Below are 24,333 nucleotides of genomic sequence, written 5' to 3' on the forward strand. Positions count from 1 at the left end.
GTCATATGCAACAAGTTTCTCTGTGAATTTAGATCGATGACGAGGTGGGAGCTCGTTGATCTTACTTGACATCATCTCCTTGATCGATGGAAGTTGGATGTTAAAAGTGGGCCGAGGAGTAGGGGCAGGGAGCGGTGCATCAAAAATGTTGGTCCTGCACTTCAGCTGGTTGTTCAACAAAAATAATAAGAATCCCTCACCACACTCATATTCCATTTGTTCCATAAATCTTAAATAGATGTATATAATACAACAAAAACTTGCCTCGGATTGGCGATCGAGCTTAGGTACAACTGAATAGCATGTCTCGGTCGAGCTTCGAAACTAAAATATAAAATTTAAGTGAAAGTTGAACTGGACCATGAGTTTGTAATGCAAACAATGGTACTCAAAACAAAGCACATATATTTGACATAAAATTTGTCATAAAATACACTTGGTTAAATATGAATAACTTACTTCACAATATCCGAAAGGTTCGGCCCCATGGCGTGCCTTCCTCTTGTCGGCTTTAGTCAAAGCTTTTATGATATTCTTATCAAAGAATTTTATGCGAGGTGTACCAAGCTTATTTTGAGGGGCTGAGGTTGCATGCAGGTGATCCAAGTAATACAACTACATAAAAAATTTCAATGTGCAATGGATGTGTAAGTAAACATAACAAACATCATAAAACATGTTATATCATGCCCCACAATGAGCAACCAAAATTGCAATATATGTACATAAGAGAAACTCTATACTTACAAGGACAACAATTGAGCATCCGTATATAGTCATTGAGACGTTTGTGGTGCTTCAGTTATGCCACTTGTTCGCGGCTTCACAAAGATCATTAAAAATAAGCTGGCACCAATCGGTCTCGTGGAAACGGTGCATTTCTTCTGTCAGAAGCACTTCATGGTTTGTTATGCCCCAGCTAGCAGTTGGAAACAAAAGACGGTTGAATAAGATGAGGAAGAAACATTTGATGGTAAGGTCATCATCCTCGCCTTTCCTTAAATGATCATGTAGCAATGTCACATTGAACTCGTCTTTAGCCAAACCAAGCTCTGCCCTCAAGTTGCTTGCTGCAACTGCTTCGTCAATCCCCAATGGTTTTCCACCGCCATGATTTGGTACACCAAGGATAAGATGCACAATGTCCTTTGTGATTTTTAGTTCCTTTCCTGGACCAGGACGAATTGTCATGTCCTTGTGGTCAAGCTTGTCCATCAACCATTGAATGTGTGATCTACTACACAGCGCATCTACTGTCATATCAAGAATGTTAGAGAAACCTTTACGTCTTATGGCCTGACGTTGTCCTTCATTCAATATGTTAATGCTTGCAATGACATCTTATGGGTTGCACCGGACATTGAGCCTCTGTTATAAAATATAGAACTGGAAACAATTTTGTTATTATCAAAAACAAAATAATATTCAGAAGCTTACGAATAGGAAATTGTTTGTTGAGTATGCATAAAACTAACCTGTCGGGGAAGATCCTCAGCTTTTATCCTCTTTGTCACAACTTTTCTTAGAACTCTTGTATGGCTTTTAGAAACATTACGCTTCTTAACAGCTGGCATGAAGTCATCTTCATCAGAATCCAGTTGTATTGTTTCATTGAAGTTTGACTGTCAACATTTGGAGGATTTCCCACTTCTGTAGATGGATTAGACTATTCTGCGCACGGAATGTCAACACTGAAACACTCCTGGCTTGATTGAATTGTTATACGTTTGGGATTATTCGGAGGACGGTCCACGTGCTTCATTTTTTAAAGTCAAAACTGTATGCATAATACACAATACTGTAAACATTAATCTGTTGAATATGCAGATGTATTGATTGTGTGGTGATTGAATCAATGAACCTAATTGTTTTAAATACCAAGCATAAAAACAATCTGTAAAATTTTGCATGGTACTTATAATATGTTTCAGTAAACATCTGAATGTACTGTTCTCTAGTTACACTTGCATACATATAATGTCATGTTCTATCATCATAAACATCTGAATATGTTTCAATAAAAATAGACCTTGTTGTAACCAATAATGTATTAACTATAAACATCTGGAATAAATAAATGTATGCACTAAACATATATGAAATTTTGAATAAATCATATACTCTATCAAAAACAAATAATTGACTGCTCCTTTACTAAAAACAGTTGCATACATGTTCTGTCCTGTTCTACAATCATAAAAATCTGAATATGTTTCAATAAAACAAAACTTGTTGTAAACAGTAATGTATTGACTATAGACTAATGAATACATAAATTAATGCATATCACTAACCATATAAGAAATTCTGAATAAATAATATACTCTACCAAAAACAACTAATTGACTGCTCCTTTACAAAAATCACTTGCATACATGTTCTGCCCTGTTTTATAATCATAACAAACTGAATATATTTGAACAAAACAAAACTTACTGTAAACATTAATGTATTAACTGTGAACTAATGGAATAAATAATGTCCTGTTTTATAATCATAAAAAACTGGATATGATTCAATAAAACAATACATGTTGTAAACAATAATGTATTAACTATAAACTAATGGAATAAATAAATGTATGCAGTCACTAAAAATATATGAACTTTTGAATGAATCATATACTCTACAAAAAACAACTAGTTGACCGCTCCATTACCACTTGAACATCATCTATGTAAAAAATAACTTTAACTGAGATGCATAAACATGTATTCTAATGTGCGTAACCACCTGTGTAAATGTGCGTAAATGTATTAATGCAACTGCATAAATATTTGTCACCTGCCGTAATCATTAGAATGCAGTATGAAAAAAACAACACATTTGTACTTCAGGAGATCGATTTACCTTTTTAGGGTTTGCTAACTTTGTTGACGGTCGACGACGATCCCAGGTAATGCGGCAAGCTAGGGTTCGGAAGAACCCACCGTAGATGGTTGGGGAAGGGCTACCCGTTGGAGCGGCACCCGTTGACGGCGGAGAATGTGGAACGACGACGGAGAATGTGGAAGCAGTCGCATCGGCGGAGAAACTAGGGTTTTCTCCGGTCTGGTCTCTCATCTCAAGTTGCAGACGCGAGGAAAGAGGAGCTCAGATTGGGGTCGACAAGGAGGCGCCACTCTCTCACCGATTGCGCCTGGATCGACTGCGAGCGACGGATGGAGCGGAGTCGTCGGAGAGGGCGGAGTCGGCGGAGAGACCTGGAGTCGCGCGGAGAGGGTTGGAGTTTTGCGGTGGGCCGGTGGTGTAGGCAGTTATGGAAACTGAGACCGGGAGAAGAAAGAGGAGCTAGTGGCGGCAGCACGTCATTATATATGGAATCTGAAAAGTCCGGTCGGCTGTCAGTGCACGTGCGTTCATATTTGGTTGGGGCTTCTTGTAGCTAAATAGAGTCTAGGGCTCTATATATATATATATATATATATATATATATATATATATATATATATATATATATATATATATATATATATATATATATATATATATATATATATATATGCACTTTTATTAGAACTTGAGCGTAGATTTCTATTAGGAATAGGACTGCTACTCGAATGTATTAGGCTTGTTCGGTTAGAGCAATCCAAAAAGGGATTAGAGAGAATTAAATTATCTCTTAGTTAAAATTGAATAGAAAGGAATTTAATCCCTTCTGATTCTCTTCTGAATCAGCATTGCAAGAACAGATGGATGTCGATGTTTATGGTAGCCTGCTCAGTCAGAATAGCTTTGACGCCCGTGCGGACACGTTGCTGTTGAACAGCACAGCGGTTGATCAACATCAGCAGCAGCAGATAGGTGCTGCAGAAGCGCCGTGCAATCAGTTTGTGTGTAGGGTTTACATTTTGTGTGTAGGGTTTACCACCAAAAAACCTTCAGTTTTGGTGCACTAAAATACAAGGCCTTTCATCTCTTACACCAGCAAGCACCTCATCCGCCAACAACGAATCCAATTGGTACTAGAGAACAAGCAATCACCTTTTAACTGGTAATAGAGCAAGGAGATGAACAAGTCCTCGAGCTCAATCCATAGTGTACAAATGTAGCTCATCATCCGCCAACAACGAATCTCCAGAAACACTCGGACTGTAGCAGACACGTTTTGACTGTACGTAGCAGAGAATTAAGACCTATTTTGACTGTAGTACACACATAACTGGAACTGGTTCCATGGTGAACTTGTCTGCCACACCATCCACAAGCACAAGTGCAGGAAAATGAACTATCTTCTCTATTGCATTGGCTGGAGTATTTATACTAATTGCCACATGAATGATATAGCAATTGTGCACATGAAAACAAAAGCCCTAGCCACAGTTATCACTTCATTCTGTCAGAGAAATACATATTGGCAATTGTGCACAACCAAGGAATGAATGATATAGCAACTGAAATAGCGGAGCAATACAAGCGGCAAAAACAGGGAACCGCGGGGACGGCAGCATTAACGACGGATTGGCTTCTGACTTGAGCCTGAATTCTGGAGCTTCAAGAGAAGAGGGGTGACGTCAAGGTGCCTGTTTAGAACATGAAATGTTTTAAATATTGAGAAACTCATCAATTGTGCTGGAAAAAATGAATTAGTAGAACCTGTACCTTCTCATTTATTTCAAAGTGGCAACTCTAAGGAAGCCAGTGCGGTATTTGTAGAAAGCTCTTCCAACGAACGTGCGAAATCTTTGGCCAGCTTTCTCCATCAGGTTCTTGGCAGTTCTTCTTCAAGACGGGACAATCCCATATAGTTATGCGCTGGAGGGAGGATGGCAGATCTGGTAAAGATGCTATGTTGGGGCAACGCCCTATATGAAGACTCTCCAGACTTGAGAGAGATTTTAGATTTCCTGGCAGGGACTCCGTTTCACAACGCAAAAACTGCAGGCACTTGACAGATGACAGATTTGCAGGATCTTCAAACGAAATCGACGGCTCCTTGCAATCTAAAAGATAAAGATTCAGTGGGACCCTAAACCCTTCAGCCATGAGCATGTGGTTGAGCAATACGGAGCTACTAACGGTGAGCGATACCCGGACACGAAACTGTGAGATGCACTTTGCAGTGAGGTTTGGAACGTCTACTAGTTGTAGGAACTTAAGGCGCAGGCAAGACAGGCCTTCAACAAGGTAAAGATCGGAGAGACCAACTAGATGTAATGATTGAAGCGAGGTCATGTGGCCAATCGACAAGGATGGGGAGCTTCTGCAGCTATCAATGGAAAGGTATTTAAGGTCCAGCAGGCCGTTAATGAATGAATCAGCTGAAAGAATGCAGCCACGGATGTTGAGGTATCTATCAAGGTTCGACGGAACTAGTTCTGCTCCACGTGCTAGCTCTAAAGAAGGACAATCCCAACAGTTAATAAAGGAAAGAGATGGAGCAGCACGTAGGCCACCCAGTGATCTGAGACACAAACAACCACTTACAAACAACCTGTCAAGCTTTGCTAAATGCTCAAACACTCCTTTTGTTGGAAGTGTAGTTAATTCCATATTATATTTCAATTCTAAATTCCTCAGTGAAGTAAGGCCACCAAGGCAAATAGCTAAAGCTTCATTTGTAATACTGCATGAACAAAGAGAAAGACTACAGAGTCCTGACGGTAGAACTAGTGGCATCTCCATGGCCCTCCCATAAATGAAACTTATCCTCTGCTCATGGCAAAAGAGCCATGGTTTGATGATGTTTTCTTTCATCCATACCTTTTCTCCTCCTTCCTCTAGACCACTTTCAATGATTTGGAGGTGCTTTGATATATCATCATCCATTAGTGTCATAATAATCTGCTTCAGAGATGAACAGTCCTCTGATAGCGCTCTCCTAATACATGAACCTGAATCCACATCCCACATCAATGCAAGTTTTGATGTCAGGTTGTCTATCTTCATTACATTTTCCTCCAAGCCATGTTGTCCTAGCTCATTGTTGGTGATAAACATAAGCAGTGGACACTTGTGAATTGACAACTCTGTAAGGCCTGCTGGAAGATAAGATAGTTCCTTCAAATTTGGAACGTTTTTTATATGTAGCCTAGAGCAACGCCGAAGCAGCCTGGCATCAGGTGGCAGACCTTCTAATAAACTGCAATTATTAAGCTCAAAACATTCCAAATTCTTAAAATAGGATCGCTCAAGTAACCACCCAGGGTATGTGTCAGATTTGTAACCTTCGATTGTGAGCTTACTCAGTTGGGGTGGTGGTCTTAGACCTTCTAGAATATCCAAGTGCAGGATATCTGTTGCATTCTCGGAACTCCACTCAAGTGCCAACTCTTTAAGGCGACGTTTCAGAAATAGCTTCGACTCTAAGGCTTCATCCTTTCCAATGACATTCTCAAGATTTTTTACTCTTAAACTGCCACCAAGCTCATTCAAGTCCCTCAGCTGTCGCAACTCATACCCTTGCTTCTTTTGCACAGAAAAGACATAAATGTGCTGTAGTGAAGTTAGCTTACCTATGTTCGGAACTTGGTAATTAGGCCTTTCATCCACGAAACCATGAAAGTAATATGGGTATGCTCCTAGATGTCGCAGCTTACTTAAATTGCAAAGTTTGTCAGGCAATCTCTCTACCATGCAGTTCAACCAAAGTAATTGTAAGTGGTAGAGAGTACATAATGATCTAGGCATTTGAGAAATTAATGTCCTGACAAGGTTCAAATACCGGAGGTGCTTTAGCTCACCAATAGATTCCGGCAACTTGCTGCTGGTGTAAAATGACAAATACAATACACGCAATTTTCTTTGGTTGTGTAGCATTTGATCAAAAAGATCACTTGCACCATCCATTAGTGGATTGATGCAGATAATGGTGCGTAAATGAAGTAGCTTGCAGATAATTTTCTTATGCTTTTGCATACTCTCAACATGAACAGATAGATATCGAACAGTGCCTGGTATTTTTGTAACATTATCATCTTCCAATCTGAAGCAGTCTTCCCTAGAGAGTGACTCTGCCAAATCATGAAGGATATCGTGCATGGTATAGTATGAATAAAGTCTTTCAGGAACCAATTGGAAGAAAGATCCAGAGACCATCTCAGTGAAGTAATCCATCCCAACCTCTTCCAATGTTCTCCTACTCAAATTGCATGAACAAACAAATCCTTCTGCCACCCAAAGTTGAACCAACTCACCACGTCTATATCTATGACCTTTTGGAAACAAGCTGCAATACAAGAAGCACCTTTGCAGACATGGATCTAACTTCTCGTAGCTCCACAACAGAGATGTCAAGGGATCACTTAAATCTCCAAGCTCTAGAGCAGCTTCCCATTCATCAATATCCTTTTTCCTACACAGCTGAGAACCAAGAACTTTCGCTGCCAAAGGACATTGTCCAAGCCTTTTAGCAAGCTCCGCTGCAGTATTTTCCAGATTCGTGCGTAACAGCTGGTCTTTGATTTTTGCTCCAGAGAAAGCATGTTGTTTAAAGAGAGCCAAGAACTCAGTATCATCCATGTTTTCCAAACGAACAACTCGTTCACAGCAAACAGCGGCTGGAAGCATTTCACGTCGAGAAGTCACCAAAACTCTGCTTCCCGGCTGTTTAGAGACTAATGGAGCAAGGAGTAGGTCCCACTCTGTCTCACTATCAGATTTTTCAAACCAAACATCATCCAAGACAAGCAGGAATTTTTTTGACTGTTGTAGTATGTCTCGTAGTTTGCACTGGAGAGTATCGAGATTATCGACACGTGGGCACTCCCCCTTTTTTGCGGACTCAATGATCTCCCTTGTGTGACGATGCACATCAAGTTTGCGCGAGATACAGATCCACATCCTGACATCAAAGCATTCTTCAATCCTCTTGTCATTATAGACATATTGTGCTAAGGTAGACTTCCCCATTCCTCCCAATCCAACAGAATGGAGCATACCACCAAAAACCTTCAGTTTTGATGCACTAAAATACAAGGCCTTTTCATCTCCTACACCAGCAAGCACACTTGTAATCAATCCAATTGGTGACAAACAACAAGCAATCACCTTTTAACTGGTAATAGAGCAAGTAGATGAACAAGTCCTCGAGCTCAATCCATAGTGTACAAATGTAGCTCATCATCCGCCAACAACGAATCTCCAGAAACACTCGGACTGTAGCAGACACGTTTTGACTGTACGTAGCAGAGAATTACGACCTATTTTGACTGTAGCACACACATTACTGGAACTGGTTCCATGGTGAACTTCTCTGCTACACCATCCACAAGCACAAGTGCAGGAAAATGAACTATCTTCTCTATTGCATTGCCTGGAGTATTTATACTAATTGCCACATGAATGATATAGCAATTGTGCACATGAAAACAAAAGCCCTGGCCACAGTTATTACTTCATTCTGTCAGAGAAATACATATTGGCAATTGTGCACAACCAAGGAATGAATGATATAGCAACTGAAATAGCGGAGCAATACAAGCGGCAAAAACAGGGAACCGCGGGGACGGCAGCATTAACGACGGATTGGCTTCTGACTTGAGCCTCAACTCTGGAGCTTCAAGAGAAGAGGGGTGACGTCAAGGTGCCTGTTTAGAACATGAAATGTTTTAAATATTGAGAAACTCATCAATTGTGCTGGAAAAAATGAATTAGTAGAACCTGTACCTTCTCATTTATTTCAAAGTGGCAACTCTAAGGAAGCCAGATCGATTTTGGTGGAAAGCTCTTCCAACGAACGTGCGAAATCTTTGGCCAGCTTTCTCCATCAGGTTCTTGGCAATTCTTCATCAAGACGGGGCAATTCAATATAGTTATGCGCTGGAGGGAGGACGGCAGATCTGGTAAAGATGCTATGTTGGGGCATTGTTCTATAGAAAGACTCTCCAGACTTGAGACAGATTTTAGATTTCTAGGCAGGGACTCTGTTTCGCAACATGAAAAGTGCAGGTGCTTGACGGATGAGAGATTTGCAGGTTCTTCAAATGAAACTGACGGCTCCTTGCAATCTAAAAGAGTAAGATTTGGTGGGGCTGTAAACCCTTCAGCCATTAGCATGTGGTTGAGCAATACAGAGCTACTAACCCTGAGCGATTCCTGGACACGAAACTGTGAGATGCACTTGGCAGTGAGGTTTGCAACATCTACTAAACTTAGGCGCTTAAGGTGCAGGGAAGACAAGCCTTCAACAAAGCAAAGATCAGGGAGACCATTTAGACATAATGATTCAAGGGAGGTCAGGTGGCCAATCGATAAGGATGGGGAGCATCTGCAGACATCAATGGAAAGATGTTTCAGATGTGGCAAGCCATTAATGAACGAATCAGCTGCAAGAATGCAGCCAAGGATGCTGAGATTGCTAGCAAGGTTCAACGGCATTAGTTCTGCTCCCCGTGCTAGCTCTAAAGAAGGACAATCCCAACAGTTAAAACAGGAAAGAGATGGAGCAGCACGTAAGCCCCCCAGTGATTTGAGACACAAACAACCTATTACAACCAACCTGTCAAGCTTCGTCAAATGCTCAAACACCTTTTCTGATGGAAGTGTAGTTAATGCCATATTATATTTCAATTTTAAATTCCTCAGTGAAGTGAGGCCACCAAGGCAAATAGCTAAAGCTTCATCTGTAATACTGCATGAAGAAAGAGAAAGTTCACAGAGTCCTGACGGTAGAACCAATGGCATCTCCATGGTCCTTCCATAAATGAATCTTATCCTCTGCTCATGGCAAAAGAGCCATGCCTTGATGATGTTTTCTTTCATCCATACTTTATCTTCTCTTTCCTCCAGACCACTTTCAATGATTTGAAGATGCTTTGATATATCATCATCCATCATCAATGTCATCAACTGCTTCAGAGATGAATAGTCTTTCGACAGTATACTCCTAACTTTTTTTCCTGAATCCACCTCCCACATCAATGTAAGTTTAGATGCCAGGTCGTCTGCCTTGATTATTATATTTTCCCTCAAGTCATGCTGTCCTAGCTCATTGTTGGTGATAAACATAAGCAGTGGGCACCAATCAATTGATAAATCTGTAAGGCCTGCTGGAAGATTAGATAGTTCCTTCAAATTTGGAACAAAGTTTATACGCAACCTAGAGCAATTCCGAAGGAGCTCTGTATCTGGTGGTAGGCCTTCTAGCAAACTGCAATTACTAAGCTCAAAACTTTCCAAATTCTCAAAATAGGATCGCTCTAGTAACCACCCAGGATATGTATCAGATCTGTAACCTTTGATTCTGAGCTTACTCAGTTGGGGTGGCGGTCTTAGACCTTCTAGAATATCCATTGCATCCATGCCATTCTCGGAACTCCACTCAAATGCCAACTCTTTAAGGCGACTTTTCAGATATAGCTTCGACTCTACGGCTTCATCCTTTCCAATGACATTCTCAAGATTTTTCACTTTTAAACTGCCACCAAGCTCATTCAAGTCCTTCAACTGTCGCAACTCATAGCCTTGCTTCTTCTGTACAGAAAAGACATAAATGTGTTGTAGAGACGTTAACTTACCTATATTCAGAATTTGGCAAATAGGCTTTTCAATCGCGAAATCATTCACGTACGCTCCTAGATGCCGTAGCTTTCTTAAATTGCATAGTTTGTCAGGCAAATTCTCCACCATGTGGTTTAACCAAAGTAATTGTAAGTGGTAGAGAGTACATAATGATGTAGGCAATTCAGAAACTAACGTCCTGACGAGGTTCAAATACCGGAGGTGCTTCAGCTCACCAATAGATTCTGGCAACTTGCTGCTGCTGTAAAATGACAGAGACAATACACGCAGTTTTCTTTGGTTCCGTAGCATGCCATCAAAAATATCACTTGGACCATCCATTAGCGGATCGATGCAGATAATAGTGCGTAAATGATATAGCTTGCAGATAATTTGCTTATGCTTTTGCATACTTTGAACATGAACAGATAGATGTCGAACAGTGCATGGTATTTCTGTCACATTATCATCTTCTAATCTAAAGCAGTCTTCCCTAGAGAGTGACTCTGCAAAATCATGAAGGATATCATGCATGACATAGTACGAATCACAATACATTTGAGAAACCAATTGGAAGAAAGATACAGAGACCATATCATTGAAGTAATCCATCCCAACCTCTTCTAACGTTCTCCTACTCAAATTGCATGAACCAACAAATCCTTCTGCCACCCAAAGGTGAACCAACTCTTCAGGTCTATATCTGTGACCTTTTGGCAACAAGCTGCAATACAAGAAGCACCTCTGCAGACGTGGATCTAACTTCTCGTAACTCCACAACAGAGATGTGAAGGGATCACTTAAATCTCCAAGCTTTAGAGCAGCTTTCCATTCAGCAATATCCTTTTTCCTGCACAATCGAGAACCCAGAACTTTTGCTGCCAAAGGACATTGTCCAAGCCTTTTAGCAATCTCCTCTGCAGTGTCTTCCAGCTTCGTGCGTAACAGTTGGTCTTTGATTTCTGCTCCAGAGAAAGCATGGTGTTTAAAAAGAGCCAAAAACTCAGTATCATCCATGTTTTCCAAATGAATGACATGTTCTTGTTCACAACAAATAGCGGCCGGAAGTGTTCCACTTTGAGAAGTAACCAAAACTTTGCTCCCTGACTGTTTAGAGACTAATGGAGCAAGGAATAACTCCCACTCTGTCTCACTATGAGATTTTTCAAACCAAACATCATCCAAGACAAGCAGGAATTTCTGTGACTCTTGTAGTATATCACGTAATTTGCACTGGAGAGTATCGAGATTATCAACACGTGGGCACTCTCCCTTTTTTGCAGACTCTATAATCTCCCTTGTGTGACGATGCACATCAAGTTTGCGCGAGATACAGATCCACATCCTGACATCAAAGCATTCTTCAATCCTCTTGTCATTATAGACATATTGTGCTAAGGTAGACTTCCCCATTCCTCCCAATCCAACAATGGCCAAACCGGAGTACTTAGTTGAGCTTGCCTCAGCAGTTGTTGTCTTGCCGAGAAGAAATTTTACTATGCGATCACGATCCCTGTCGCGACCGAAAACCTTGGAAGTGGGAAGTGATGTGGTTGTGGGAACACTGGTAGGTGCTGCAGCTGGGCACTCGACGGTATTGCCATGTGGCAAGCCAAGAAGATCTCGAAGTTGTTGGGCTTCTGTCAGGATAGCTTTGAGCTCGTTCATCTTGCTAATTAGCCTTCTGTTCCCAGGGAGCAAGTTGCGTGCCCTGTTCATAGCAGAATGAAAAGGCTTCATGACAGTGGTTGCAGTGGAGGAGCTTTCATCCTCTCGGAGCAGGGGACCTTTTCCGCTCTTGGCCTTGGCCTTAAGGACGTTGTACTCATGCTCGTCCAGCAGGTCCTCGGCATCATAGAAGGCTTCTTTGAGACGCCGAAGCCAGGATTCCAGCTTGCCCCTATGGGGGCTCTTCTGGGCCGCTTGAATCACCAACTCGAACTGTGGCAGGACAGTGTCTTGTAGTCGTTCGATCTCACGCACCATGTCCACACTGAGGTAAGCTGAAGCTTTAGTAAGAAGCTCCTTGACAATCGGCGATGCTGCCCACCTTAAGCCAACTAGCGCCAAGTCCGCCATGAAGTTGGAGTAGTTTGTGCTTCCTCTTACTTTGTGAACCAAGAAAAAAAATATGAATGGGTGAACGATGGGAAGTAGTAACAAAGCTGTTCTTTTTTTTTCTTTTTCTTCTGCAGAAGGCAAGCAGCTGATAAAAACCGCTACAGACTCGAGAAAACCTAGAATTGGAAACACGCATAAAATTAGTGAATCTAAATGGACAAACCAATTATTTTCCAGCAACGCAAAGGGGGAAATAGCAGTAGAGACTGGAGATTGGTGATCTTACACAAGTAAAGTAAATCATGGGCGCATGGAGCTGGAATCGACAACAAGCTCGAGGCCGCCGCAGTGCAACGCAGCAACGAGGGAAGCACCTCCGTCGGGCAGGGAACGCAGGATTGCTGACGATAGAATATCTGTTTTTTGTTGTGGAGGAGACCGGTGGTGCTGCTGACTGCTGACTGCTCGCTGGGAGAGGAAAGCAGCGTGGAGAGGGGAAGGTGGAAACATTGGGAGCTGTTGGGGTGAAGGAGTCAGCATCGATAGAGACAAAGGAAGCTTCTGGGTAGCTCTACGACAGGGACAGATTCAGTTGTGTTATTCGGCTGTGTTGGGACCTATAGTAATTCTGAAAAAAAAAGAGTGACATGATTAATTTCTAAGGGGATTTTGGTTTAAAGAATTATTTAATATAAAAATAAGACGATGTATCACAGGTCTATTCTATAAGTTTATCATTCTTAATATTAGTATTAACTAATTAATTGTAAAGAATGAGGTGTTAATAGATCAACTCATCCTATTTTACAACTGAAAAAAAGAAAAGTGAGAAAATTATGGACTAGCTCATTACTCAAACCAAACACCCTATTAATTCTTACTCTCCTTCCGTATTTGAGAGAGAAAATGATGTAAGTATTTTTTTTCTCTCTTTTATTGATTATTAAGCAGGATAATTAACTCTCAATTTTATTCCTAAGATAAGGGGTAACCATCAGACCACACATAACTTAATGTTTATAAATAAACAATTATTATATTTGAATAAACATCTCAATACCTATTTATCTATTACTACTCTATATAAAAATCTAATGTGGGCACCTGGTGATACCACAGCTTCACCCTCCGCGCTGACACTCTAGGTCCGCCCCACATGCCCCGACTGGTTCTCCCATCCCTCTCTCAGCTACGGCACTGTGGACACGTTGACACTCTAAGCCCGCTCCACGCTCTCTAACTGGTTTTCCCGCCCCTCTCTCATCTACTGCCCCGTGGATCCCAGCGCCCACACAGCCGGCTATTGTGCCTACTCAACACACAAAAAAGTGCAGAGCGAGCACTCGAACCCACACCCCCAACTCCGAAAATTTGGAGCTAACCAACATACCACACATACTTTAGTGTTTAAAAATAAATAATAATTATATTTAAATAAATATCTTAATATCTATTCATATCACTACCGGAATCCTAGCCTTTGCCGAGTGCCGGACTCTTTGCCGAGTGTCTTTTGTCGGGCACTCGGCAAAGAAGTCTTTGCCTATTATGTCATTTAGTTGATGGGGGTAGGGGACGTAGGGCGGAGCCTGATTAGCTGCTTCCTGCATAACAGGAAGAGCGGGAGGCGTAGCTTGTTCCCCCTGAAGCGGTTGATTGACCGACGAGGTGGTACTTCTACTACGCCCGGAACTAGCCGAATCCTCTACCAAATAGGAATCGGAAGTATAAGTAAATAAGGCCGAAATGGAGGATTCGGCTGCTCCGTGCATCATGTAATTTGCCATGGATAGCCCCCCTCCGGTAGCGAGGAAGAAGGCCCGTAGAGCGAATCCAACGAGCTCGGCAAAGTCCAGCTCTCGGTAACGAGCTGCTTTACCGAGTGCAGTACACTCGGCAAAGACATGTTTGCCGAGTGTCAAACACTCGGCAAAGGTGGCGCTCGGCAAAGGGCCGTCAGCGGCCGTCCTAAAGCTGACGGTCGTCAGCCTTTGCCGAGAGCCGAGGATTGGCACTCGGCAAAGAGGCTTCTTTGCCGAGTGCCAAGTATTTGGCACTCGACAAAGAACTCTTTACCGAGTGTCTTCTCTAGACACTCGGCAAACCATATTTTTATTTTTTTACATTTTGTCCACCAAACTTTTTGTGGTATGTTCCTAAACTATGTAGACCTACATGTATCATTTGTGGACAATTATAACAGAGTTTTCAATCGTTAGTAGATTTAGTTCGTTTATTTGAATTTCTTCGAAAAATTCAGATTTGAACTGCAGGTCACTCGAAACATGAAAAACCGTGCATGCAAAAATGATATCCATGTTACTTAGCATAAGTTACGACCGATTCCAGGAGCGGACCGGAAACTTCGAGCAACATGCTCACTAAACATGGTCGTGAACTTGCCATCCACATGTTTAAAAATTGTATAAAACACAAACAAAGTCAGAAAATCATGAAACTTGTCCACGTGTCATGATATCATATGTAGAGGCTGTGATAAAAATTTGAAAAAGTTTCGAGAAAAATGTGATGCACTATGTGTAGAAACATAAGAGATCCACATTGAAACTCTATGATTTCATGTGTAGTTCTCTTAGGTTTCTACACGTAGTGTCTCACAACTTTCTCCAAACATTCTAATTTTTTTATCACAGCCTCTACATATGATATCATGACACGTGGACAAGTTTCATGAGTTTCTGAGTTTGTTTGTGTTTTATAAAAATTTTAAACAGTTGGATGGAAAGTTCACGACCATGTTGAGTGAGCATGGTGCTCGAAGTTTCCGGTCCGCTCCTGAAATCGGTTGTAACTTGTGCTAAGTAGCATAGATATCATTTTTGCATGCACGGTTTTCCAAGTTTCAAGTGACTTGCAGTTTAAATCTCAATTTTCCGAATTAATTCAAATAAACGAACTAAATCTACTAGCTATTCAAAACACTGTTATAATTGTCCCAAAATGGTATATGTAGGTCTACATAGTGTAGGAACATGTCACAAAAAGTTTGGTAAAGAAAATAAAAAATAAAAATATATTTTGTCGAGTGCCCCAGCTTGGACACTCGGCAAAGAATGCTTTGCCGAGTGCCTGCCGTGCGGCACTCGACAAAGGTTTTTTAAAACCATAAGTCTAGTCTTTGTCGAGTGCCTGTTTGTCGGCACTCGGCAAATGATACTTTGCCGAGTGCCAGATCAGGGGCACTCGGCAAAGTATATTTTCAAATTTTAAAAAAATCTTTGCCGAGTGCCAGATCGCGGGCACTTGGCAAAGACGTTAAAAATACATCCGGGACGGCCCTCTTCTTCTCCTTCTCTCCTTCTCCTTTCACTCTCACACCGACGCCCGCCGTGCCGTCTTCCCCGAGCGCCGCCACCGTCGTGCCGCCCTCGCCTCGCCACCCTCGCCCACGCCACGCCGCCCTCGCCCACGCCACCCTCGCCCACACCGTGCCGCCCTCGCCGCGCCGCCCTCGCCCACGCCGCCCTCACCCACGCCGTGTCGCCCTCACCGCGCCGCCCTCGCCCACGCCACGCCCACGCCGTCTTCCCCACGCCGTCTTCCCCACGCCCACGTCGTCGCAGCCCGCGCCCACGCCGCCGCGCAAGCCCACGCTGTGCACGCGCACGCCGTCTTCCCCACGCCGCGCCGCGCACACCCTCGCCGCGCCGCCGTAGCCACGCCCTCGCCGCCGCAGCCCGCGCCCACGCCGTACGCCGTTCCCCACTAGGTATGAATTTGTTTATGATTTAGTTTTGTATTTATTACGTGTCAATTTGTATTTATTATTGATTAGATGATAGGATGTAAATAATGTAAATCATTTAAATTTGTGAATGATAGGATGTAAATAATGTAAATTAGGTAAATTTGTGAATGATAGGATGTAAATCATGTAAGTTAGATTATAGTCTCGTTGAGAATTTGTTGTGTTATCTCTGATTGATTGAATATATATAGATGTGATTGCCGGCCATCGTGCCGTTGAATTATACGTGGATGTCAGCCATCGTGCTGATACTTTTATTTGCAGGATTTCGAAACCTCCCCGTGCAGGGGAGGTGCTGCCGAAATTTCCTGTTGCTAGGCTTCTGTTAAAGGATGGAGGATCGTGAGTGGATGTACACGGGCCGTAGAGGAAGGAACGATGTTACCACTGAATGGATTAGAAAGACCGATGATTTCGTGGAACGGGCATTTGGCGAAGCTGCTAAAGGAGCGAGTCTAGTGCCATACCCGTGCAGCAAATGTGCCAACCGGAAAAGAAAACCAAAGAAAGCCATGGTAGAACATATTTGGAAGAATGGATTTACGCTGGGCTATACTCGGTGGATATTTCATGGTGAAGCGCATCGTACGAGAGAGGAGGTGCTGAGACAACGTGTCGAGGATTATGATGCCGATGCGGGGGTAGCGGATATGTTGAACGACTATCAGGAGGCACAGTACACGGGAGGATGTATGGATGACAAGCCAGAGCCGACTGCAAAGGCGTTCTACGACATGTTCGACGCGGCACAGAAGCCCTTCACGGCTAGACAAAGGTTTCTCAACTGGATGCCATTGGGCGTTCAAGTCGCAGTACAGCATGAGTAGAGACGCATTCGATGGCTTGTTGACGGTTATTGGGAGCCTGCTTCCGGATGATCACGTTCTGCCAAAGAGCATGTACGAGGCACAGAAACTCCTTCGTGCACTCAAGATGACGTATGAGCAGATTCATGCTTGTCCGAAGGGCTGCGTGATATTTAGGAAAGAATACGCGGAGGCAAAGTACTGTCCCAAGTGTAAATCGTCTAGGTTCATGGAGGTAGACTCTGGTGATGGACAGAAGAGGCAGCTCGACATCCCCTTGACAATCCTACGACACCTTCCGTTCATACCGAGGATCCAGCGTCTGTACATGACAGAGGAATCCGCAAAACAGATGACATGGCACAAAAATGGAAAACGATACAATCCTGACAAGATGGTGTCGGTGTTTTGGGTCCGACCGCGCACCCGGGGCTGCCCCTCAAGGTGCTTTTTGGAGTAGGACGGTGTTACCGACTGTAGCTCGATGGTTCGTGCTAGATGCACGAGAGACAGTGGCATTACATGTGGATATGATAACAACGTGTGCCTAAGTAATAGTGAACTGACTGAGTTTATCTTCCTATAATTCAGCCGACTCATCCTCGCTCGGTTCCGATGTACGAGGCTCCTGCGCGGGAAAGTCGGGTCACTGTTGTGATCACTGCTCAAATTCATCGGGCCGTCTGAGCTTGCGTCGATCCGATCTTGTATCAATCCACTTCACTATGCGCTCTTCCCTAGGCCCACGAAGGGATGACCTCGCGAATTATTGGGCCCACGGGCCTTTCGTGAGGTCTTTTATCCTTTTGGTGGACCCGGGGGATATCCGTCCCCCACAAGCCCCCGATCTTTGGGTTGATTTTGAAATAACCGGCCCAAAGATCCAAGGTCCAGCTTGCAGTTTTTTAATTTTGATAAGGAATAATTCGAAAGTAAGTCTGCTGGGCCATTGCTCCTAAACTCTGAGTGACCCAGTAAAGACGATATTTTACTGTCTTCTTCCGTTATTACTCTTCAAAACTTGGTGTTCTGCCTTGAGTTTATGCTTTAGAGGTCAGCATTTTGATTTTTTAGGACTCGAATCCCAATGGGTGTAGCCCCCGAGCTTCGAGTGGATTTTTGTAAATGATCCACTCGAAGGTCTTCAAAATCACTTTTATCTTCCCTTTGTGCTTTTTCAGAAGTCAGCCTTGTCTTAATTTCGCCCTATGCTTTAGAGGTTAGCATTCTGCCTCTCGGGGTAGATGGTTCATTGGGTGCACCAAAGGTGCACCCAATGGGTGTAGCCCCCGAGCTTTGAGTGGATTTTTGAAAATAATCCGCTCGAAGGTCTTCACTGCCACATTGGAATTCACATAATGCTTTAGAGATCAGCATTATATCATCAACATTATGCTTTAGAGGTCAGCATTCGTTTTTTGTCTTCAAAATCGAGCATGAGATCTGTCCATAGCTTGCTAGGTCTTGCAATTTATTTGGTCTGCGACTGATTGGACGTTCGATAGATGGCCTTTGGCTAGTCTTCATATCACTTCGTGCTTCAATGCTTCTGTTGATTAAACTTGTACCTCATCAGCTATATTTGGTTTTCCTGTGATCCCTGTTGATATCTTCCTTCTGTCTTGAGGTATTCATTGCGTATACTGTATGGATGTGACTGCTTGGGAAAATCTATTGAAAATTCCTGGACGTCCCCCCAATGGGTGTAGGCAAGGGACGGCTTGGTGCGCTGAGTGTTTAGCAAACTGCTTCTGAGTAGTAACTTGACGTGACCGTGGGTGTAATCATATCGCCCAAGCAGTTGACTGGAGTCCCAATGGGTGTCGTGTTACGTGAAACGGCGTCAGCCGCGTGACGTGTCTTCAGACGGTTTGAATTGCATATTGAATTTTTGCGACTGTTCGGTGGTCGTGGTAGGAGGTGAGCGGTTGCCTTCTTCTTCTATAAATAGTGTTCTTGCTTCTCCGGCATTTTCACCTCTCTTACTGCTGCTTGTTGTTTACTCTCTTCTCTTTCCTTCTACTCCGCCATGGGCAAGAGCAAGAAGGGTGGTAGTTCTTCGCATCACTTCGGCGACAAGCAGAAGCGTGAGCCGACTCCTCCCTCGGAGGACTTCGACGACTCGGAGTACTCGGAGGAGGAGTTCTCCTCCGAGTCAGAGGGCTCACCGGTCCATGCCTCTCCCTCGGCGTTGTCTGATGACTCAGACGACTCACAGGGGATCGCCGCAGAGGTGTGGACCTACATCCGGGTCGTTGAGCGCGCCAGGCTCGAGGGCTCGGATGAGTCGGAGTACTCCTCGGACTCGTCCGAGGAGGGCGGCGGCAACGACGATGGCGGTGACGGTGATGACGGCGGAGGCGATGGTGACGGCGGCGGCAAGGGTGGCAGCGGCGACGGCGGCGATGGCAGCAAGGGCAGCAGCAGGGGCAGCAACAAGGCCAGTGGCTAGACGCCACTGGTTTTAGTTGTTAGTATAGATTAGTAGTAGAAGTAGTATTAGTGAAATAATGTAGTAGTAGTTAGTAGTATAGTGTAGCGAAATGTAATGTAGTAGTGTAGAGTATTGAACAATGGGGAGAAAATCAGCTCATAATGAGTTGATTTTTAAGTTTGGTAATGCTTCCCTATATAATGAAGAAGGATTTCGCCCCATTCTGTGTGCATCCTTCTGCTTTTCCATTGATCGTCGGTCATATTTATGCTTACTGTAGATGTTGTTCTAGGATGCAACGCTTGAGTAACGACTTAGAATCGTCGAGTCGCGTTTTAGATTGCCTTCTTCGCTATGTCGGCGCTTTTGGGAATAACGGCCGAGTGACTTACTGGCGATGCCGACGTTTTTATAAGTAACAGCCGAGTGATAACGGGCCACGTCGGTGTTTTAGAAATAACGACCGAGCGGTTGCTGGCGATGTCGACGTTTTAGAAGTAACGGCCGAGTCCTTTGGAGCCACGTCGCCGCTTTAGAAATAACACCCGAGTGACTACTAGCGATGCCGCCGTTATAGAAGTATTGGCCGAGTTACAACGAACCACGTCGGCCGCCTTGGAAACGGAGGCAGAGCAAAGTCTGATAATGTCAGCGTTTTTAGAAATAGCAGCTGTGTTATATTGGGCCGCGTCGGGTGTTTTGGAAATAACGGCCGAGTGATGACATGGCACGCCAGCGTTTTAGAAATAACAGCTGGGTGATGACTGGGCACTTTTTTAGGAATGGCGTCTGGCCCGGGAAAACCCCATATGTACTGCACTATCGCATGCCTCTGCGTTCTAAGCCCTAGTCCTGCTTTTCTGCATCCAGACCTTCCCTGCTCTCTTGCGATATTGCTCCCGCTCCATTCGCCGGCAAGATTGAGATGGCGCCCAAGCAGAAGACTCAAGGTTCGTCTGTCGCAATCATTCCTCCCATCGATCCCAATAGCCAGTTGCCTTTCGCAGGTAACCACATGTCTGTTGTTTCTGAATCCGATCTTCTCCATCTCGTGTCTGCCGGAGTCCTTCCTCCGAAGGAACTCTGTTCTTAGCGGATCTGTCGTGGGGTCACTGTTCCGACAGAAGACACTCACGAATCCGTTATTTACATTCCTTTTCTCATCTGCGGCCTTGCTCTTCCCATTTCTCCTTTCTTTCGTGGTCTCCTTGATTTCTATCACTTGAATCTAACCCATCTGAATCCCAATTCCATTCTGCAAGTTTCTGTTTTTGTTCATTTGTGTGAAGCCTTCCTTGGTATTCTACCGCACTTTGGCTTATGGAAGTATTTGTATCACTGTCGGCCTAGGATGGCCGGGGGGCAGCACCAGCTCGTAGGGGGTGCGAGTTTGGAGATGCGCCGTGGGAGGAAAATCGAGTACCTCGACATCCCACTCAAGGACGGCATCAAAGGATGGCGCCTGGAATGGTTTATCATGGAGAATCACGGGAACTCCCTCCCCCCTCGGTCAGGGAGATAGCCAGATGTCTGCACTCCAAGTTGGACTGAATCCTCTGAAAGGATCACGATGCCCAAGAGGGGGGGGGGGGGTGAATTGGGCTTTTCTAAAAATCAACACTAATTAAAAGCTAAGCAAGAGCTAACCAAGAGTCCAACTTCACCCCAACAACTAGCACTAAGATAATAATACTTGAAATACAATAATGCTAAGACAATACTTCAAATACTTGCTAAACAAATACACAATGTAAAGTGCTTGAATTAAGTGCGGAATGTAAAGCAAGGTTTAGAAGACTCCTCCAATTTTTCCCGAGGTATCGAAGAGTCGGCACTCTCCACTAGTCCTCGTTGGAGCACCCGCGCAAGGGTATCGCTCCCCTTGGTCCTTGCAAGAACCAAGTGCTCACTACGAGATGATCCTTTGCCACTCCGGCGCGGTGGATCCCAAGAGACCGCTTACAAACTTGAGTCGGGTCACCAACAAGATCTTCACGGTGATCACCGAGCTCCCAACGCCACCAAGCCGTTTAGGTGATGCTGATCACCAAGAGTAACAAGCCGTAGACTTTCGCTTGACCAAGAGAAGCCTAATGCAAGTGGTGTGTGCTCTAGGTGGCTCTCGCTAGCGCTAATGAGGAACAAATGCGGATTAAGATTCTCTAATCTCCTCACTAGGCTTTTGGTGCTTGCAATGCTCTAGCAATGTGCTGGAATAAATGTGGGGTGCAAGACATTGAATATGGTGGGTGGAGGGGGTATAAATAGCCCTCACCCACCAACTAGCCGTTACCAGCATTTTCCTGCGCGTGGGCGCACCGGACAGTCCGGTGCGCCACCGGTGCGCCAATGGTGCGCCACCGGTGCGCCAACGGTCGTTTGCAATGGCTAGTTCTGACAGTTAGCCGTTGGACTCATGGCACACCGGACAGTGAACAGTCACTGTCCGGTGCACACCGGACAGTCCGGTGCACTGTCCGGTGCACCACTATAATTCAACTCTGAAACCTGTGCTCTCGGGTTTCTGCGTGGGGAAGGCTCTTCCCCGGGCCAGCCTGGCCCCACCTGGCAGAGGGTGCACCGGACAGTCCGGTGCCCCAGGGCCAGAAACCCTACTTCTTGTTTTTCAGCTGTTTTTCAAATCGGTTTTCGTTCTAACTTGTGAGTGAGTTCTAGAGTGACACCTAGCACTGTATGTGAGTGTGATTGTGCACCAACACTACACTAGAACTCTCTTGGTCAAACTACTCATCGACAACCCCTCTTTATAGTACGGCTAAAAGAGAATAAAAGACCTAACTAAATCACGAGTGTCCACATCTCCTTGACACTCGGACTCCGTAGTCCTTCACCTTTTGTTTCATCGTTTTAGCCGTCGCTTCGAGTTCTTATCTCCGGGATTGTTTTCACCGTTGTAGTACTTCTACCTGTAATGCGACCTAACTTACCATTTGTCTCTGCAAAACACACGTTAGTCACATATAACATTACGTTGTCATTAATCACTAAAACCAACCAGGGGCCTAGATGCTTTCAATCTCCCCCTTTTTGGTGATTGATGACAACCCTACAAGATTTGTGAGAGTAGTTTGTTTTGAAATTTCTGTCAATAGAAAACATGGTTAGTTATACTCAGTAATCTTTGACAGAAAGAACGTGTACTATAATAATAATAGTGAGCGCATACACATCGTAAGATTCTTGTTCATATAAAAGTGAAATTAAATCAATGAATCAAGAACTAGAAGACTGGTGATAAAATATAAGGTGAAAACATAATACACACAGTCAATCATAAGCAACGAGAGTATATATAGAGTTTGTGAGCCAAAAGCACCAAGCTAGTACAGAGAGTAGCAAGCACATATATTACATCAAAATGACTCTCTACTAACTCTCTATCTCCCCCTAGCTCTCACAACTCATATCTCTCCCCCTTTGGCGTCAAACACCAAAAGGGTACCCGAACCTACACATCTGAGGCGGGAGGAGGCGACGGGGGGCGCATCCGGTCGCGGTCGAGGCAGCAGAGCGAACGCCGGCAGTGGGTCAGAGTCAGTCTCGGATCCAGGATCTTCGGTAGAAGCTGGAGCTGGTACTGACTCGGACTGAGGCCGCGCTGCAGAAGCTGCCGGAACTGAAGTGGTCACAGATACTGCCACAGCAGTAGTGGTAACAGCAGAAGCTGGTGGCACTGGCGGCTGAGGGCAGACAGAGCTGAGAACCGGTGACGTGAAAGCCAGGGTGACCGGCCGGAGCGGAGAAGGACCAACAGAAGGAAAAGGGGGTCCTGACTGAAGTGCTGGCACAACAGGAGCCTAAAGCGGAGGAGGTGGTGCAGACTGAACCGGGGGAACCGAGACACCAGAATGCTGTAGCATAAGAGCCACGAATGCCCTGCTCTCAGCCCGATCCTGGAGAAGTTGCTGCTGAAGGGAATCCTGTCTGTCCTGTATGGTCTGAAACATCGAGAGCATCCTCTCAGAGAACTGCTGATGGGCTGCTGCCTGGCGGGTCTGCTCGGCTGCCAAGTGAGCCTGCTGCTAAGTGAGAGTCTGAAGAATCGAAGCAAGTGCGGGGTCAATAGCAGGAGGGGCAGCAGGGGTAGCACTAGAACTCCCAGCCTCATGATCATGTGAGCGTGGAGGCATAGGAGGCGGAGGCGGAGGAGGAATCCCAAAATCATCATCATCATCATCATCAACTGCTGCATCCTGAGCTTCGAACTGATGAAGAGCAGCATCCTCGGCCTGAGAGTCAAAAACTGGAGCAGAAGCTGGCACAGGAGCCTCAGGCGCAGGACGGTAGGACCCAAAGACAAGGCGTGAGGCCTCAAGTGTACCCTGGAACTGTGGAGGCCGGATCAGCTGCGCAAAAATGTGACACAGGTAGTGAGCATATGGCAACTGTCGACGAGCACGTATGCCATCCAAAACGGTGTCCTCGATCTGACAAATAAGGAAATCCACGACGTCAAACTCAGAGTGAGAGACCAGGGCACCAAGGAGCCAGAGCTGGATATGTGTGGTAGCCTCCCTGTATCCCATCCTTGGTAGAAGAGTCCGTCTGATAAGCCCAAATAAGAACTTGGCTGTTGTAGTGAAATCTGCCGGTGAACGTCGCGACCCATCTGAGAAGGGTGGGCGGAATAGAGCCGCGACATGAGCTGTACCCGGAGCCACACCGCCGTGAGGGCGACGAGGAGGGTCAGAGGTGCCGTAGCATAAGCTGTGAAGTCGAGTCGACGACTCGTGAAATCCAAAGAGCTGGCGAATCTGACTGACAGTAATGGTGACATCCTCTCGCTCAAAACGAAACCTCAT

General features: G+C 44.6%; 1 protein-coding gene across 5 annotated transcripts; it reads right to left on the bottom strand.

Annotated features, from left to right (window-relative positions):
- Window positions 1-4,218: 4,218 nt before the first annotated feature.
- Window positions 4,219-13,097, bottom strand: LOC103640708 (putative disease resistance protein RGA3). Of its 5 annotated transcripts, none has more exons than XM_008664193.2 (4): window positions 12,788-13,049; window positions 11,856-12,548; window positions 4,603-7,853; window positions 4,219-4,523 (listed from the first exon to the last, which is right to left on the bottom strand). In XM_008664193.2, exons 2-3 carry the CDS (start codon window positions 12,517-12,519, stop codon window positions 4,630-4,632), a joined length of 3,888 nt encoding a protein of 1,295 aa, XP_008662415.1. In that variant the 5' UTR covers window positions 12,520-12,548; window positions 12,788-13,049; the 3' UTR covers window positions 4,219-4,523; window positions 4,603-4,629. The 5 variants fall into 5 exon arrangements, with proteins under 5 accessions (XP_008662415.1, XP_008662414.1, XP_008662416.1 ...); XM_008664192.2 differs by having other exon boundaries at window positions 11,856-12,677; XM_008664194.2 differs by having other exon boundaries at window positions 4,300-4,523; window positions 4,603-8,528; window positions 8,608-12,677; window positions 12,788-13,097.
- Between the last annotated feature and the right edge of the window lie 11,236 nt (window positions 13,098-24,333).

This window comes from Zea mays, chromosome 10 (genome assembly GCF_902167145.1).
Source record: "Zea mays cultivar B73 chromosome 10, Zm-B73-REFERENCE-NAM-5.0, whole genome shotgun sequence".
Lineage (NCBI taxonomy): Eukaryota > Viridiplantae > Streptophyta > Magnoliopsida > Poales > Poaceae > Zea > Zea mays.